Consider the following 20,289-nt stretch of genomic DNA (forward strand, 5'->3'; position numbering starts at 1 on the left):
TGACAGTGATGTCTCAATAGGAATGGCCAGACAGCATTTTAAGTCTGTTAAAGCCACAGAACACATCAGGAAGAGTCTGTATGGACACTGGATGACAATGCTTCTCCTAATGACTCTCTGGGACAGGACACTGAGTGAGTAAACCCATGTGTCTGTGGGAAAGGCAGGCATGGAAACTGACTTTCCATAAGTTTCAAACTCAGCCTATGAAACATCCAGTCATCGTTTCCTGAGGAATGTTAAACTGCTCTAGAAAGGAACAATGAAACGGTTTGGCAGGCACAGGTGCTACCGCAGCCTGATGACCTGAGAGTTTGATCCCCAGGACCCACATGACATAAAGAGAAAACCAACTCCCACTGGATGGCTTTCGAACTCCACGCATTCTATAACACAATCCATGCATGTAACGCATACACATAAGTGTAATTTGTTTTTAAAGTAATATTTTCCATTTAAATTTTTATGGTTTATGATAGTTATCCAACTAGACTTTAATTAATAAAAGTATATTTAAAAATAATGTAAACATACAACAGTTCTTTAAAAGAATTCATGCCCTTTCTTTATTCATAAATATAACCTGTTCAGTCCATATAATTAAAAGTACTATTTTTTAAAATAATTCAAAAACTGTCACTATCAAATAGTCTAAGCTGCTTTAATACCGATTGACTACTGAAGCATTTTTACATTACTGAATTAAACTATTTCTCTAATAATATCTTAAAACCAGTGGATGAAACTTCATGAGTTGAGAGCACAAATTCACTGGGCTCTAATGAACTGCTGAACTGCCTTGTTAATGTACAAAATAGTAAAGTCACTCCTAGTAAATTCTTGTCACAGCTAATCTCAATGCATCTCTCAACCCTCATCCAAGAAGCATCTTTTGCAGCAGATGATGATCAACACAGCGACCCACACTGGCCACAGTGCAGCAAGTCAGAGAATGCAGAGTGCTAAGTCAGAAAGAAATGACTATAACTTACCTGCCCCTCCCCAAGGGCTCACTGAGTATAAGAGCCTGAGGCAGTGGCTGACCCGTGTACAAAACCTGTGCAAGCCCAAACCAGACCAAATCCCAGCATGGAAGGGAGAGGAGAACTGGCATACAATCCTACTATGGAGCTAAAGGCAACTGTTAGCTGCTATGGAGAGGAGAGACCGTTTTCTCTAAGTATAGTCCCTGGTAAATCAACCACTCTCCAGTGGAAGACCACACATCCATAATGAGCAACACAGACTGGTCTTGAAAGGGTTAAAAAAAAAAACCAGGTAAAGTTGGTAAATGAGAGGGCTTGGATCTGGGAAAAGGTGGGGGAGGGGTTGAGTATGAGATCTAAACATATTATAAGAAACTCTCAAAGAACACATAAAATAAGTAAAGGGGCATACCTTTGTGGAAGATAAGCAGACTTTCAATGACATTCCTAAGAATTTATTTAAATAACAATATATATGCAGTGAGATGTGTGAATGCTCAAACAACAGGGTTCTAAGAGCAATTCAATCCCAAATGCATTCTTTTTTCCATAGCCAGACAGGGCCTGGCACAGTGCTGCAGGCTTTTAATCCCAACTCGCAGAAAACAGAGACAGGCAGATCTCTCAGGCTGAAAACAACCTGATCTACATAGAGTTCTAAGCCAGCCAGGGCCATATAGTGAGACCCTGTGTCAAAACATACAAACCAGAACTGGAAAGATGTCTACACAAACCTGTCAGTGAAGATGAAGTCAATTCATGGAGAGACGAGTCAATCTATGACAATAGGCAAGATTAAAGCACATTTATTCAGAGATTTTTATATAAAGGTTTAGCAAGGTATTAGCAATGACAGTCTCAGTGTGAAGAAATTTAAAGTGATTTCTAGTCTCTTCTTATTATCCTCCTCTTTTGTTTGAATTGTGTATCATGGACCTAGATAGGTTTCCTTATATTGGAAGCATTTACACACACAGATCAACATAGACACATACCAGCACCAAAAGGTCTCTGACCGACCTTAGTAAGAACAAGTTCGTTCTACTTAAACTCATTCAAATGACTCATTTGGGCCATTCATAATTTACTCAATTTTTTGATATAAAAATCTATGTGTTCAAATTAGAGTAATCTTAGAATTTAAGCTTCCCAGTTATCTATGTGAGTCTAGTCACTTCATGTTTATATACTTCAGTTTCCTCAAGAGATTAATATCTACCACATAGTTTACATGAAAATCAAGTGAATTATTACTATGAACAATATTTATAAATTTTAGCAGTAATAAGTAGTATACACTTATGAGCAGCATACTGCAAAATAGGGGGATGTGGAATTAGATAGGATGTCAAAGCAATGAAGAGAGAAAATATTTGACTTTTGAAATCGGGCAGAGGTATTAGTAAGAGATAAGCATTACCATGCATTAACACACACCCATACATATGACTTCAAAGAACAGAGCATCAAACCAAGCAAAGAAAATTCAGATGCACAGACATTATTTACTGAAGTTGAAAATCTGACTTCAAGAATTAGAACTAGAACACCAACACAAATACAATTACAATACAGAACTGGAGCTTCCAGGGAGCAGCATGGCCAAGCAATGCTACATCCCAGGAACAAGAGAAAGCCTGACCCTACTGCTGCCACAGGTCATCTGCATTACTGCCCCGCCCTAGGGCTTGGCCACTCATCTGTGCGCTCCTAGAGCTCACTAACACTGGCTGTCGGGAGAGACATGTCTGCATGGGGAAGCTCCTGACTACCACCAGACTCACTCACTGGAAATTCCAGCTCGATCCAGATTTTCCTAAGCATCCTACTTTCTGGATGAGAAGCTCATGCAGAGTAATGCAATCTTCAGCTACACCATTGGTAAGCACAACACGCAGACAGATACTAAAGAGTGGACATCATGGAAAACCAAACCATGGACTTCCATTTACAACTCGAATGGCTCTACTACAGTTGAGAACGCGAAAGCCTGACACCTCAGTGCTTGAAACAGCTACCTAAATACTGCATTCTCCTGGGGGAATTCTCACCATTTACAGGAGGAAAACGCACCTCTGTGCTCTTTCTCACCTAAGACATCTAACACTAGAACCCTATGTTTGAGTCCAAGTGCCTGGAAGAGTTCCCAAATCTGAAAGCTTTTGGTGCTACTTTTCACTTTTTTAGAGAAGACAACCGTGTGTCTTCTGTCTGACCACTTCTACAAGATGCCCATCAATAACAAACAAGCCAGCCAAGTGGGTCCGCAAGTGATTTGTCACACAAGAGACACTTGCATTGTTTGTTTTGCTCCATCCGGTTCCTGGGACCTACACTCTGTCTTTTCTGCTCCTCTTAATAAACAGCACTTGCATTGTGGGGGAGGGTGATTTGAGTCATCACAACTGTATCAGAGTTGTGTCTGCAACAAAAGCAAAGTGAAGCTCCAGCACAGATTGACTGTGGGAATGGAGCTGGCTGTGTGCCTCCTGCTGTCAGTCACAACCGGATGGGAGAATTCGGCCTTTGTAGCTACTAGACGCAATGATGCTAGCACAAACATATTAAACATAAAATAGTCAATTGAGGTACCACTTCCTCAATGTTGAGTTTATTGAAATTGTGCCAAAAGTGAGAGAGTGAGAGGAAAAGAAGTGACAGGAGATAAATCTTCCATCACCTCCCTTATCTAGCATTAATTAAAAAATAAAGCTGAAGGCATTTTTTTTAAATCTGAAAACCCCCCAAAACACATGTAGTAAAACCAAAGGCAAAGGCTAGTTCTGATCCCGCATTTTCACTGTTTGAGAACAGCTCTTCTACATTACTTGCTTGGTAATAAGTAAGTATTCAAATAAGAAATGGTCAAGTTCAGCAAGCCTATTAATAGCTTCAATCAATTAAAAAAAGGTACCATCTAGTTGCAATTACTTGTTTCTCAGGTACTCTGTCTTTAATGAGAGAAGAAGTTTCATATAGTGCTTTAAAGAAATATAACTGGCTGGTAGTGGTGGCACACACCTTTAATCCCAGCACTCCAGAGGCAGAGGCAGATGGAATCTGAGGTCAGTCTGGCCTACAGAGTGGATTCCAGGACAAGGGATACACAGTGAAACCCTGTCTCGAAAATGAAACAAAACTACAATGAAAAATCTAACTAATTTAGTAAGCACTAAATTTATTTCTATCTCATAAGGTGCACACTTTCTTTGGTAGCTGGGCATACAATTATCTATACATTCCCTTTAGCATCCAGTGACAATTTAAAAGATGACCTGAAAATAAGAGAGGAAACATAAGGAAAAGGTAAGGGGACTCTGGGGAGGTGGAGGAATGGTGGGAAAATAGTAAAAGGTGATACAGACAGGATCAAAACATGATATATGCATTGCAGAACCAACACAGTAAAACCAATATATTTGTGTAATTAAAATGAGTTATCAAAAATAGAAGCATTTTTATGTTCAGGTAGATGAACAATCAATGGAATAAACATTCCACTGAATCCAAGATAATGATTTGAATGTCTCAAAATGAATTGGTCATTGAAGACAAGACACACGCCAATAATGGGAGAAATGACAGGGAACGGGTGATCATTACAATGTGTCCTCCCAGCAAACTGACAGAAGAAAACCAGCCTTTGAGAGCTGGCACACAGTCCAACCAGGAAGCAGAGGAGCAGATGGAGTCAAAAGAGGAAAGTGGACAAGAAGGAGAAAGCGAAAGCAAACTGAGCAGTATTGAGAAGCCCACACACCATCAGCAGCAGCCCAGAGCCTCTGCAGGCCAGATATGCTTTGTTGAATTATACTTGAGGAAACAATAATAGCTCTTCCAAAAAAAAAATGCTCTGTTCACATATGTATACAGGAAGCTTTCTTGTCAAATTATCTTTGAATCACCAGCCCCCAAATAATGACACTGAGACTAATTATTAATTATGAAAGTTGGGCCTTTGGCTTAAGTTTGTTTCCAACTAGCTCTTATAACTCGATTAACAGGTATTTTTAATCTATGGTCTTCCATGTGGCTCAGTTACCTCTTTTAGTCTGGCACATCAGATTTGCACTGAGTCTGCTGGTGAAATTCACATACCTGCTTCTTCTTCTTCCTCTCTCCCCCCAGAAATCTCACCTATCCTCTCCTGCCTAGCTCTTGGTCATTCAGCTCTGTATTAAACCAATCAGAGGTGTCTTTGGTAAAGTCACATCATTACTGTGTAAACAAATACTTCACCGCACATGTGAATGAGAAGTGGTGTTGCCAAAAGGATAAACAGAGGATACAGTACCAGCCACCTTACCAAAGACCTCAACACATAAGAATCACTGTACTACACTGTCTATTAACATGGGAAAAGGGCAAGGTCCCGACCATAAAACTTTCAGAATGCAGTTAGGATGAAAGTACAGCTTGTAATGTGCATGTGTGCTTGGAATTCCAGTACAATAGATGCGGAGATGTGGCTCCCTTAGACTCCAATGTCAGCCAGTTAGCCTAATCTGTGAGCCCTGGGCACCACAGAGAGAACAAGATGGATGACTCCTGTGACATAACACCCAACGTGAACCTTAGGCCCTTACATACACACACACACACACGAACACACACACACACAGTAGACCAATTATTTGAGTGGAAAGAAATGCGGGGCAATGCAATGATGTCTCAAATAGTTATCTGGTTCCAATCATAGAGACTCTAGAATACTGGATTAAATTTGGATTTTATTCTGGATCAATGTCTCTTAGCCATAAAATCTTCCATACTCTGCTTAGAATAAAACTGTAACTACTAGTAGACACTGGAAGGCCCTGGGCTAGACAAGACTGCCACATACTTGGTCTGCATATTTACAATAGTCAGTTCCATCTATGACAAGCTGTTAGGTTCCACAACAGCAACACAGATGTCTAGGGAAACCAGAAAACTCCTCTTCACAAATGGCATCAGACTAGTTCTCTTACTAAAAAATAAAGGATTATCTGAACTAAGCAGCTACATGACTGAGAAATAGAATCTTCTGTCAATCATGATTAACAAATTTAATCATCTATCTTTTTGTAGATTTTAATGTCAAGGCCAGGGCTTTCTTATTGCTAGATTTGTTTTCAACTATTAGAATATGCTCCCTTTACACTGACAGCTTTATTAATGAGAAAAAGTGGTATTAGTGGCCATATTTACATGTGTAATTATTACTAAATTTTATTAATTATCTTATATTTTAAAAAATCACTAAAAACAAATAATTATAAAATTCTTATGTATTTCACTGAATATTCTAGGCCTTAGCTTAACATAATAAGACATAATTAAATAAATGTAATGCACCATTATAATTCCTAATTTTTATTGTCATTGCTAAATCCTGCAATTCTCCTCTGTACAACACTTGGAATCAAAAGCCTTCACTGATGTACTGTGATGATGTGGAACTTCCCTCTGTATGCTGTGAATATGTTTTATTACCATTGGTTAATAAAGAAGCTGCCTTGGCCTGTGGCATGGCAGAATATAGCCAGTTGGGAAGAGAGAGGAAGAGAGAGAGAGAGAGAGAGAGAGAGAGAGAGAGAGAGAGAGAGAAAGCAGAGTCAGAGAGACGCCAAGAAGCTGCCGAAGGAGACAGACACCAAAGCCTTACTGGTAATCCACAGCCTCATGGCAATACATAGATTAATAGAGATGGGTTACTTTAAGATGTAAGAGTTAATTAATAAGAAGCCTGAGCTAAAAGACCAAGCAGTGTTGTAATTAATAAAGTTTTTGTGTGATTATTCGGGTCTAGGTGGTTGGGAAATGAACAACCAGTCTCATTCTATACTGTGACATTAGATCATTTTATATTAAATATGTATCTATATATATATATAATACAGAAAGGGAATTATAAAAGAAATGCATCTGTTTATATTATGATGAAAATCCGTGTTTGAAACTGTGTGTGTGTCGTGTGTTTGTGTTGCTGCTACTCCTATCATTCCTCACAGCTTTCTGATAAAAAAGAGAAAGGGCTTTAACTGCTCTCATTTTAAGAACTCATTTTAAGGCTCAAAAAGCTTATTAAGCCAGAAATCTAGCCCAAATTCTTCCAACTCCATTCTCACTGTGGAGTTCTGCCATCCTAAATTAGAATAAAATGGCAGCGTAAGAAAAACTAGGTTCTCGCCAAAGTGACTGTGAAGGAAACAGTCCAGTGTGTGCCACTCAGGGGACAAAGACTGCGAACAGAAGGAGCGGACAGCCCTGCCCCAGGCCATTGGAGAAGTTCTCTTTCCCAGATGTGACAGAACTACTGCTCTTTTCTATGGCACAGACAAAGAAAATTAAGAAACCTACAACTGAGACATAAGGATACAGTCTCAAGCAAATTAAATTTGTTTGGCAAATATAAGCTCCATGAACTTTTACTAAATTACCCACAGAAGAGTGTATATCAATGATTTAACAGAATCTTACTGCAAAGATAATTCCTAGACCCCAATTAAATATTCAAGGAATATTCAAGAAAGTTGTAAACAAATCCAGAGGAGTAGAGGTTGATGCCACGAGGGGACAGGCTTGAATTTACTGTCTTCCTTACTACAAACCACAGTGCAGACTGAACATTCCCAGTCCAAAACCCTGACACCAGAAATCCTCAGAAGTTTGACACCATGATCATCAACATGACATTACAAATGGAAAATTCTCATGCCTCTAATCCCAGCACTTTCAGGACTAAAACAGGATTGCCATAAATTTGATTCCATACCAATTCAGGCTACAGTGTGAGTCACTGTCTCAAAAAAAAAAAAAAGGTATAAACAACAAGGTTTATGTGTGTGTATACATACACATATATATATAACTTCTATCACTTATATATGAATATATTAATTTATTATGAATTAATTTCAGTTATAAATAAATTAAATCTCATTTTAGATCTTGGCCCCATTCCCAGATACTGCATAAGTATGTATGAATATATAGACACACAAGATATTGCACGTGGATAAATATATGTATATCTAAAATCTAAAATGAGGCTTAGTTGCTTTATACATAGCCCAAGTTTACACACATACACATGAAAATACTCCAAAATTTGAAAAACTCCAAAACACAAAACAGTCCTTCCCAAGTATTTCAGATAAGGAATATCAACCTCATTAGTGTTTATTTTCATAGAACTCAGCCAATTACATCAGACCTTTCAACTGAAACCCTCTGAGAACCCTATACTTGTATTATGTCTTGAATCTCAATTTATCATCATTCATAAAAACTTCCTAGCTTCTCAATATTAACTCTTGGAAGCCTGAAAACTTACATGTATATGGAACTCCCATTTTGCTGCTAGGATTTATACCTGTGAATTTTTTTTTTTTTCTTTTTGGCCAGGTGTAGAGGAAATAAAGGAAAGGTATGCCCTGATGGAGGCATAGCATTGGCAAACACATACTAGCATGCTGTATGCACAAGGCCTACTGTATCAAGTGCTAGCAAAGGAAGGAAAGGGGGAGGAAAGAAGAGGAAGCACAGAAGGGCAGGGCAGGGCAAAGCCACGCGGTAACTTCCCAGTTACATTTGTTCCATCTGAACACAGTTAAGTGGCAATATCAAATATGATGATGGCAACTTCTTGCCTCTGGCAAATTCCCCTTGCAGCAAGAAATAATTAACTTCTTAGCCCGGAACAGATTAGAGTCTTCACCAGCCTTTTCCTGATGCTCCCCAACACTAGATGGAGGACAAGGAAAAAGCCAGTTAGACTTCCATTAAGCCGATCCTTCTTCCAAGTTGGCAGTTTCCACTCAAGTGACTACACTCTGTCACACAGATAACCACCATAGAGCTTAAAAACAAAATAAAATTTCTCTTACTATAATGTTTAATGGTACAATTTACAAGACTCTTCTTCGCCACTATATACTTGAAGTTCATAAAAACTGAAGATATGCCATGAAAGGTCTTAGAAACACACACACACATTTTAAAAAAATGAAAGTAAAACAAGTTAAAGGACTTGGCCAATGTCATGCACTAGCCACTAGTGCAGTCAGAATCAAAGGTATGGTGCTACAGTGGATTCTGGGGAGCCACACCTGTATTGCAGACCTTACTCGGCAAATGATGCACTTTATGTAGAATATCATGGATTCAATTATGCTCCCCAACTATTAGACTAAAATCAGACAAACATTTACAGATTCAAATCCTGTGTCCAGACAAGTAGGGAATTTTAACATTACTAATTTTAGAATAAGCAGTCAAAGTCACTACCAATACTATAATTGCCATTAAACACTTGGATGTTATAATTTTTTCCTCACAGTTCCCATCCTCCATCTCTTCTTTAACACATAATCTTGATGAAAGTACTATCCAAGAATATACTGCAGATATTCATCATGAAGTCACACAGCAGCAACACAGCAAGGTCCGAAAATTCAGTGTTAAATCCTTTGTGGTAACAAGTGTGTGTGTGTGTGTGTGTGTGTGTGTGTGTGTGTGTGTGTAAAACATAGTTTACTAAGTCAAGTAAATTAAGTTCATTAGTTGCTTTACAACTATTATAAGGACTATTTTGATTTACAGAAAAAATATGTAATTATTCAGGATCTTTCTTTTTAAACTCCCCAAATAATTATACAATTTTCTCTTCTAAAACGGGACCTGAAATATTTGGATTCTAACAAGAACTGTTTATAATTCCTTCTACACCATTCTTATGCATATTATCTCAGGAGCAACCATACACAGACCCTGAAAATACCTGGTGCTCCTGAGCACTCAAACACACCTGGGGGCTGGACAGATTGCTCAGCCGAAGGAGGGAAGCTCAGGTAACAGAGTGGCTCAGGTGCCACCTCAAGCACCTGCATTCCTGTGTGCATGCCCACATACAGGCATATACATGCACATAGTTAAAAATAATAAACCTTTACAAGCACACATACACCTGAACTGAGGAAGCCTAAATCCAACTAATGTTAGGGGCACAGGTTAGTTTTAAACACCCATAAAATAACAGTCAACTATGTTTTACAGCTGCTCAGGTAACAGAATCTTAGCCCGCCTAACTGTAATTACTTGTAAATTTGAAGACCAAGCACACCCTTACACTAGTGCATTTCTTCTACCAACCCCAGAGCTATCTACTTCTGAGATGACTAATTTCTGGAAGCTTGCACATGTAACAGAACACCACTGGATGTACTGCACTGATAGCTGCGTGCTCTTTTACAGGTTCAAGTGATAACTAAGAAGGAACTGAAAGAGGAAGGGCCCCATCTGATCTTTATCATCTCTGCCTACCAAGTCAGCCTGCGGTTTATCAACAGTTCGACTTTAAAGCATCTTCCACAGAGCACCCATTTGATGTGATGATAAAAATCCACAACCTTTCCGTCCTTTACATTGACATTTTCTAAAAGATTTAAAAATCTCCACCAGGCTTGAAGTATAGGACAACCTTTTCCTAATTTCACCTTAATAACAGGAAACAATTTAACAAGTATTGATGGACACCGTTCATGACATCTTCCCAGAGTCTCAAGAGAGGCAGGCCCTAGACCTCAAAAGCTGAAAACCCAGTGGACAAGATTCAGGACATCAGTGACCTAGTGTAAAACAGACACTGAAAGATTATTCAAGTACCTGTTTTCATTGCTTTTTAGTTCTGTAGCTTCATTCTTCAAAACTATGTTTCTAAAGAAGTTTAATGATCAAACACTATTAAATTCTCAATATCAGGTGAGGATTTCCATTCCTTTACCAGCCCAGAGGCTGAGGAAGTGGCTCAGTGTAGGGTTCAACCCAGTGCAGCTACAAAAATGCACTAAATAATAATAATAATTTTAAGAGACAGTTGCCTGGTGCTTTCCTCAGTGGTATCACACACACTGAGTCAGAATGTAAGCACGGGGCATCTGGACCAAGGCAGGTTACACTGCTTTAGCAGGGGCCATTCCTTAATCTTCCCTTTAGATGCAAGGGCTAATGTCAAATGCAATCTGTCTCCTCACTCAGAATCATTCACCAAAGTTTAAATATGAAGGAAAGCTCAAAATAATTTGAGGAAAAGATAATCACCTGACATGCAGCTGATGGCTGGGAAATGTCTATGGCCACACCCTCCCTCACCTGGCAGCTCCACTGCCCTCTCTCACACACATGGCGTCAGAGCCCTTTCCCACAGGAGAGCTGCACATCACAGCCTTGACTGCACCACTACAATTTAGAAGTGACGCACCCCATTCAGCAATGCCATCTGCTTTTCATCGGGGCCTGACTGACATCTAGGGCCTGGAAAACGCACTGAAATGAATGAGAAGACCAAACAAGTGTGGTGCTTAGGCACATCTTCCTATGACCTTGCTAACGTCATAACAGCACTCTGGGACAGTGAGATGGCTCGACCAGCGAAGGTGTCTGCAGGTTGTGCTGTGAGCTCCCCTGTGTGCCACAGGACATGCATTCATGCGCACACGCACTCCAAATGATAAATGGGGTAATTTTAAATTTCAATAATAATAATAATTCGAGCCACACCTAGAATTTATTAGGGATTTTCCAAAACGCGTGGCTTTCTAAATATCACTGTAAAATATCTCACTAGTGTTAAAGAACTGCTTTAAGAGAAGCCCAAGAGCTTAGGCTCCATGTCACAGAAATAAGTCCGAATCCCAGTTCTACCTCTGGACAATGTGCATCTTAGGGAAATGATTTAGCCTTGCTGGGCCTCCATTTCTTTATCTTTCTAAAAGAAAACAGTCTCTACCTCCTATAATTATAGTACAGACAATATGGATACACAGACACTTGTGATATTTCCTAACATAACATGAACGCCAAGTATGGTTTTTAATCACTATTTCTATAAAACATCTACCTTGAAGTCTAACCAGGTAAATGAAAATATAATTAAGGGTCTTTATGACGCTACAGCTTTGTTTTATTAGCTGGGAATGTTATGTATATAACAAAATGTAATAAATTTACTGCACAAATATTCTTAATATACTTACATACTTAATAAAGCCATTAACTGAAAATTAATACAGTAAGACCAAACTAGAATGCTCCCTTATGGCAAACCACATCTATTCTATTTTTATTGTGTTTTATTTCATTGTTTGACTGTGCTAAGATCAACCCAGGGCATCACACATCCTAGTAAAGTACTTACCACTGAGTTACATCTGCAGCTCCAAACTGCATCCTTTTAATTAATCTGAGTTTACAATGCTTTCTTTAGAATTAAAATGGTCCCTTGAGAGCTATCTATCAATTGTTCACACCTCACTGTGAATTTAATCATTTAAGACCTTTACACAACACGTGCCCACTTGGTGTGTTATTTGAAAAGTGGGAAGAAGAGAGGTAATTTTATAACAAAGTTGCTCAGAACTGACTCAGTCCTAGGCAGCAGGTAACTACCCAACAGCCCCACGGGAAGAGAGTAGCCGATTCAATCCTGGGCAGCAGGTAACTAACTGCCCAACAGCCCCACAGGAAGAGAGGAGCCGACTCAATCCTGGGGAGCAGGTAACTACCCCACAGCCCCACCGGAAGAGTAGGCGACTCAATCCTGGGGAGCAGGTAACCACCCCACAGCCCCACGGGAAGAGAGTGGCTCAGACTGTTTAGACAGTAAAGTCGCGGTCTCTCTGGAAGCTTCAACTTCTCTTATTCATTCTGCTGTCCTGAGCATTAATATCACCCAAAGCCTCACACATGCTAGTAGAACACTTACGGCTGAGTGTTTACCTCTCAGAGCTCAATTCAGGGCCACCATGGACAAGTTTCTCCACCAGGTAAATGACTGGTGCATCACACAAGGAAGAACTAATACACATTCTTCTATAGATAAATTCAAATTGATACCTAAAATAAATCAACTTATCATTAATCTATATACAATTAAGACTCTAACTTTGCCTGAAACATCATCCAACCTTACAACACAGGAACACCCCGTATCTTAAGAACTTCTCAAAACTATCTTGAATCATTTCTAAATTGTAAACAACAGGCAACAAACAAGATGGTCTGAGCATTCATAATGTTCCTTGAGCACAGAGCCAAGACCTGAAGTTGTGAAAAGCTTTGGAATGTTAAGCACTCATTGCAGTGGGAGAGTCTATTAGAACTGACGATCTCATTGTTACCTAAAACAACTAGACCACTTGCTTAAAGTAGCCCCCAAATAAACTGCCAATAATATCCACATAGTTAAAATGTATACCACAGTAGGTAAAGTATTGCCTCTAACTCACAAATCAAACACACATATTTTCAGGGAAGACAGGAAACAGCATGAAAACATAAGAAAAGTCCCCCAGTTATAGACTATTGTCACAAGTATTAAAAGGACACATTACCTTGAAAATCTAGGGGAAAACATTCCAAGGAAAAGCCTGAAAAAAATTGCTGTGCTGTGCCAGCTCAGCAATGGTCATGGCAGCCCCACAGCACAGCACAGCACAGCACAGCACAGCACTGTAAATACAAGAGCACCAGGGGCCCTGGGCCCCCCATCACAGTGCAACCCATAAAAGTTCAAAGACAAGGAGCCACCTCAGACTGCAGTAGCAGCAAAAGACATTTAAAAAAAAAAAAAAAAAAAAAAAACGCAGGTAGTAAGACTAGGCCATGGAGTATGAAATGCAACTGAACACTGTCCAAGTAACAAGGAACACATGCACAACAGTGCTATTTACCTCTGGGAAGAAACCACAAAGACCCACACAAATATAAAAGAACACCCTTAACTATTTGCTACTGGGGGGAAAATGGCATATTCCAAGAATATGATTCTAAAGAATCACACTAAATTTTGTTCCTAGTTAGTATCTATGGGAAAATGAAGCAGTTTCATTTTCTTGAGCGATGTAGTATATAAATATTTCCAGTACAAGTGGCCCTCATTTCTCCTAGATCATCTGGTGGAAAGGGCCTTGAACAGCACATGCTAACCAACATAAACCAAGTATGCAAGACGAATGTGCCGAGTACATTTTACTACGAACTTTCTGCTACTGGGCAACAGTGTCGAACCTCCTACAGCACCCTAGTGTGTCTGTTACTCACCAGCATCCTACTTCCTGCTGACCAGATTCTGGGATGTGAGAAGAGGAAGGAAAACATGAGTATTTAATATGAGAAACCTAAGCCCAGGGTATACCAGAGCAGCTCAGTCAGCGTTCGTGCGTGTGTGTGTGTGTGTGTGTGTACGGTAGAGTGCCAGGATGCAGGATATAGCGCTATGCCCACTATATACATACATTTCAAATGTCCCTGCTACTGTCACACCAGGTTGTGTTTGAAATCACTTCCACAAGAAGTCCTCTGAATTGGCATCTGCTTACCCACTGCCACCACACATTCAATTTCCATACCTTTTCATTCGGTATTTATCAAGGATGTCAGACTCCCGTGAGCCCTCTCCTAAGGAAAATAACTAATGTGGTTCACGAAACTACCTTTATAACTAGACATGACAATATTAAGCTCTTTACAAACACTCTAAGTGACAAAAAGCTGTTCTTAGCAAACTACATCACATTATAAAGAAAAAATAATCAAATGCAGGTTAATAAATGTCTCCTTATACAGGGCATGGGGAAGACTAAATTATTTGATTTAAGATTATGATTTAAGAAAATTCATGCTTTCAACTGTTAACATGAGTTAGAGATTTAAGACGTAGATGATTAAAAGAATAGTAATTCAATAGCAACTTGGATGATCTCATCAAAGGAAAAAAACTATAACAAAGGGACTTGATCCTAAGAGAAATAATCAGATAATGATATGGGAATAGAGTAAGCAAGGTTTGCTAAAGATGAGCTTGAACTGTAATAACTAGACGTGTAGATCCAAGAGTCATTTAGTATGGAAACATACGCCTCATAAGTGAAGAGGGCCCCAGTCTAGTCAATCTATAAGGAACTATACAAGGAAAAGCTTAGTATCATTTAAGAGAAATTATAATGGTTTCTTTAACTTCAGAAAACACTGTATTTTTTGTTTAAAATGACCTGCTGCACATGTCATTAGTACTCTATGCCCTCCTGTTAGAACACAGGCCACAATGAGTTTACAAATGGCATTATGCAATGGGAGGCAAGACAGAAGTGATTAACCTCAGAACATAGGGATACCACTGTAGACAAACTTGCTAATTTCTCTGTGCTTTTGGTTTCTTCATGAGAGTAGCACTTCCTATCCCATAAGATTTTTGTGAGACTTAAAGACCTAGTACATTTGCTAAAGCCCCCAGGAGGCTTGTGCCTGCCTCCAAGTAAACACAGCACAAATATGAGCTGCGGCTGCTGTTACTTCTTACCACCAGTTAGCAACAGGGAAAAAAGAGAGGACAGAGTCCCAAAGCCACCACCCAAAACAGAAGCCCATAGTGAAGGCATCTTGTACTAAGGAACAGTTAGTTTTCATTTCCTTGAAGTGTCCAATCTTGTTGGAGAAAGCAGAGCAAGCAGAGTAACGTAAGTTTTGTTATTAGAACTGAGGCTAGGCCAGCTGCCGTCTGTACTTTCCGGCCTCTGTGGAATGTGGGCGAGCAGGAGGGTGGCAAAGGCAATGAGTCTGGCGATCCACCAAGAACAACATTAAGTTCTAAACTGTGGCACTGTGCTCTGGAAAGCTGGTCTACAAGCTACTGGAAGACTGTCTTGCCAGGAAAATCTTCTTTAAAAAAGAGGCAACAGCCAACATGAAGACATGGCCAGAAACAATTCTATTAACAAACAGGGGACAGACTAGAGAAACATCACCAGTTCCTCTCACAGTACACATCAAATCTGTAGGGGACTCCAAACAAAACTTATTTTTCAGTATGCTAAATGTGTTATAGGGGACTGGAGAGACAGCTCAGCGGTTAGAAGCACTGGCTGCTCTTCCAGAGGACCGGGGTTCAATTCTCAGCATCCACACGGCAGCTCACAATTATCTAGAACTGCAGTTCCAGGGGATCTGGCACCGTCACACCAATGCACACAAAATCAACAAATTAGATAAATTTTAAAAATGATGTTATGTTCAGAAACAGTAATGAAATGCCTTGAAATAAGTCCAGACAGCAAGCAACTAGATGAATATCTGCCATGTCAAGTTGTAGTTCCCCAGTTAATTCATTTCCAAATGAACTAAAACAGTTAATAACTTGCTTCTGGGGACTGGGGAGATGGCTCAGTAACTAAAGGCTCTTACTGCTCTTTCAGAGGACTCAAGCTCAGTTCCTAGCTCCCCGGTTAAGGGGCTCACCATTACCTGGAACTCCAGCTCCAGGGCATATATCACCCTCTTCTAGCCTCTACTGGCATCAAATACACACACACACATACACTGATATGAAGAAATACACATTTTAATTTTATTTCTTATTATACATGATACTTATGAAAGATTTAAGTTCTCCATAAAAAATGAGTGAAAATCATGTTAAATATTTTAACATGAAAATTAAAGGCGCATTTTCTGTATGATAAAATAAGCAATCAAAAAAAAAATAAAATGACATTCTGAACAACCCTTTACAAAGAATACTTCAACTAATCTTCTAATATCTATTCCTTTACAATTAATTATTAGGCCGATCACAATACCCACTCCACAGTCCTCCATCTCTACAGGGTCAACGATGTCCTTCTAAGCAATGGTCACAGCCACGACAACTCTGGCCACTGAGGTTCAAGAAGACATTTTTTGAGAAAAGTTCTGCCTCTAAAGAGAGAGTCAAGAAAAGCCAAAGGTTTCTCCTCTTCCAGCTGCAGTCATATTCAAGAAAGCAGGCTTCCGAGGTCTAGGGATAGACATCTCGAAACCACAAGATATCTAGGCCTTTGAATGACAAGATCTGTAATTTCATAATTGAGAGCTGATGACTCACCCCATGGATTTTCTCTTTATCAGACTTAAGAAATGTCCTTTTAATCTTAGGGCCAGTTTTATACTTGTAATTCCTAATTTATAAGGTTGGCTCTCTTATAAGGATACTCCCAGACAAGACGCAATCCAGCCCAGAGTCTATCCCAGTGGTAGAACACACCCCATAGACAAGTCGAAATCCAGCCCAGTCTTCTTAAAACAAACCAGCTATTGACAATTACAAGGAAATGCTCCAATACTTTTCAAAGAACTTCCATATTTGTTCTTTTACTATTTAGCAATAAAAGAGGTAATTAATAAGATATTATAGAAACACCAAGCAACTTGGCACAAAATTTTACTTTTAGATCCCACTTAGTTATATGTGCCATGACTTCTTAGGGTACAAAAGGTTATAACTTCATGGAACCTAAAATATTCATCATGTTTAAATGATGCAAGGCATCGCTGAAGCAAAAAAAAAAAATGGTAATGTTTGGATGTGGCTGAATTTAGCTTTAAAAAGCCTTCAAGCCAGGTGCAGTGGCACACCCCAGTCCCAGCGCTAAAAGGCCAACTGCAAAGCCCGCAGACCTGAGGCCGGCCTGAGCTGTAGCAGTGAGAAACAGTCCCAGAAAAAAAGCGGGGGGGGGGGGGGAGGAACAATTTTAAATCTTTAGAATTTGCTGCCAGGTAGTAAGCTAGTGTGGACACGCTAAAACTGAGGCTCCAGCTCAGTGGTTCAGACTTTTGTAAATTAACACGTGGTACTAATTCAGTCCCCAGCACTGTCCAAACTGTGGATAAGGGGCGGGGGCACAAAAAGGAACCTTGATCTGAGGTAGTCTTGACAATTCTCTGAGACAGGCAGATGGTTCAGTGGGTAAGGTGCTTGCCTCACAAATGTTAAGACCTAAGTTCAGAACCAAAGTTCAGCGAGGTGGTACACATATGTAATCCCAGAGCCAAGGGGAGATAGGAGGTAGAGTCAGGCAAGGCCTCCAGAACACGAGTGCCAGCTAGCCTGGTAACCAGAGTACCTGTGAACAACAAAGAAACCCCGTCTCAAACAAAGTAGACAGTAAAGGCCAACATTTGAAATCCTCATCTGACTTCTACATACACACCAGGCCAAGTGTGTGCTGGCATTCACACACTAATGCACACATATCACATATACAAAGAATGGACTGACCAGCTTGAAGAGAAGCCAAAATTGCTTGTCTTGTCCACTTACGATATTCTCAACTTTGCCAGACTGTGTAAACTGTAAAACACAAACGAAGATGTCTCTGGAAAGCAGTGATTTCACAGCAGCAGTAAGGTGAGATGGCAAGAAAAGAAGTCAGTAACAGCTGTGCACTGGAACAACCAGTCAGAAAACGCAGACAGCAGACGGAGGAAGCAAGGATGACACCAAGAAGGCCTTACGTGAACCACAGTTTAACACATGCGCAGACCAGCTGTTACATGAAGCACTTTTATACTTTTATAAGACTGCTTTGAAGAACACACATTTAAAATGAAAAAGCTCCCGTGTTTCCCAAAAGAATTTACCCTGCTGTATAACACATCAGATGAGAGCTGCTTCACACACCTTAGCTTAACAGTGAAGCAGGTCTTCTAAGGTCAACTCATTTCAAAAGCGCGCTATCAATTCAAGCAGAGTCTGGAAAATTAACATACGCATGTGTGTGTGCACAAGAGACACAAGTCCAAGCTGCACAGAGGACTTGGCTGTGACTGGGGGACCCAAATGTGCAAGCTCTACCACGTGGAGGACAATCATGGACGACGACTTCTCTACTTGGAAGACGTTACTTGGAACCTAGGATTTCTTCTTGCTAACTGGCAAACTTGATCAGAGCTGTAGTTCCAGGAGACCAGAAACAAAGCTCACAGAAGGTCTGGGGCCAAGAATGTATGTGATTTCCTACCTAAAATTAGCCATACCCATTTCACCACAGCTGGGCTGGGCTCCTCTATTTTAAGGTGTGCAGCACCAAATTACTTAAGAGTATGTAATTGCTGACTAATCTTAGGACTAAGAGTGTCAGCGACTTCCCACCCAGGCTTCAGGATGGCTAACTGGTCTCCACAAAGCCCCACACTTAATGGCCTTGCCATCTAGGGCCTAAGTATACCGCTAATGAGCCATGTACTAAAAACGTATAGTATGTACAAAAATTAGCAAAAAGAGATGTTCCTTTGCCTTTGACTGACTATGCTTCCAAAGACACACATGCTATAGGAAATGAGATTTTAAAAAAAAATGGACAAAAGTCACAATACTTTAAAAAGTAAATATTTGTTTTCTGGAAAATTGTATAGAACCTTCCAAGTTATGTTACACGTGTTTACCTTCCCAAGTTCTGTGCAACTGGAATAAATCCAACAGAAGGAGCTATTCAGTACATTCCAGAATGTATTCCAGTACATTCCAGAAACACCAGAAGGAACTGGTGAAGGTACCATTAGTACTTGCAGAAAAATTTACAGTATTTTTTTTAATAAAGCTGACTTTCCAAACACAGATGAAAGCAAATGAAATGAAATGCCTTCTTACCATGAACAAGGCCAGTTTTGTCAACAGAGAGCAAAACTGAGCTGTAAGTTAAAACCCAAGCTGCCCAGATAACAACCCTGATTTCTACAAGCCGAAAGCCAAGACCTCGCATCTATTTTATTACCAGCAATTTGAGATCCTGGAACAGACTTCTGGCACTATCAAGTTCCCGATACAATCATGCAGCGCAAGAACACAGCATTAACACTTGTTTTGACACACTTGATTACAGGAGGAGGTAAAAGAACACATACCTTCATTTTCAGAGGCATGACACTTCACTTTCAACACCAAATCAAAAGTTCTTTCTGGATTTTCCCTAAAATAGAAAGACTCTGGTTATATTTTACTTTACACAGCATGTAAGCATTATCTATATGGCTTCTGTACAAGCATGCCTCTGTACCTGAGGGCTTTTGTGATACTAAGAATTAAACACAGAGTCTGTTCACGCTAAGGAAGATCACCATCCCGATATTTACTGAGTTCTAAATCTAATCCTGTTCCTGCTGCAATGGCTTCTATGAGGCTCCCTGACTGTGTAACAGAAATATAAATGAAAATGTTTTATCAGTTTATTAAGAGTTAAAGTTCAGACTTTGGAGCTCTGGAGCTGGGAGCAAAGTATTTCATTGACCTCTGAGATTGCTTCTTCTCCTATAATGTACCCCGTCTGCATCACAGAGGAACTGTGACGATGAGACATCAATTAATATGAGAATGTTCGTTAGAGAGTAGTAGATTTCATCCTATTGACTCAAAACCGGAAAACCAGTGCACTCCTACTAAGCATGTTCTCACACTGGCATAATTCTAAAGCCAACTCTTGGCTTTCCTCCAAAGAACCTGCCGTAGGGA

The 20,289-nt window shown here is 39.8% G+C and overlaps 1 protein-coding gene across 4 annotated transcripts in view; it reads right to left on the bottom strand.

The window, feature by feature from the left end:
- Positions 1–20,289, bottom strand: part of Dennd1b (DENN domain containing 1B) — a 216,468-nt gene that overhangs the window by 190,329 nt on the left and 5,850 nt on the right. For all 4 annotated transcript variants that reach the window (XM_085688160.2, XM_085688162.2, XM_085688163.2 and 1 more), the window contains exon 2: positions 19,686–19,750. In XM_085688160.2, coding sequence (XP_085544286.2) covers positions 19,686–19,750 — 65 coding nt within the window. The remainder of the gene's footprint in view (positions 1–19,685; positions 19,751–20,289) is intronic.

This window comes from Myodes glareolus, chromosome 5 (genome assembly GCF_982192425.1).
Source record: "Myodes glareolus chromosome 5, mMyoGla1.1, whole genome shotgun sequence".
In the NCBI taxonomy this organism is placed as follows: Eukaryota; Metazoa; Chordata; class Mammalia; order Rodentia; family Cricetidae; genus Myodes; species Myodes glareolus.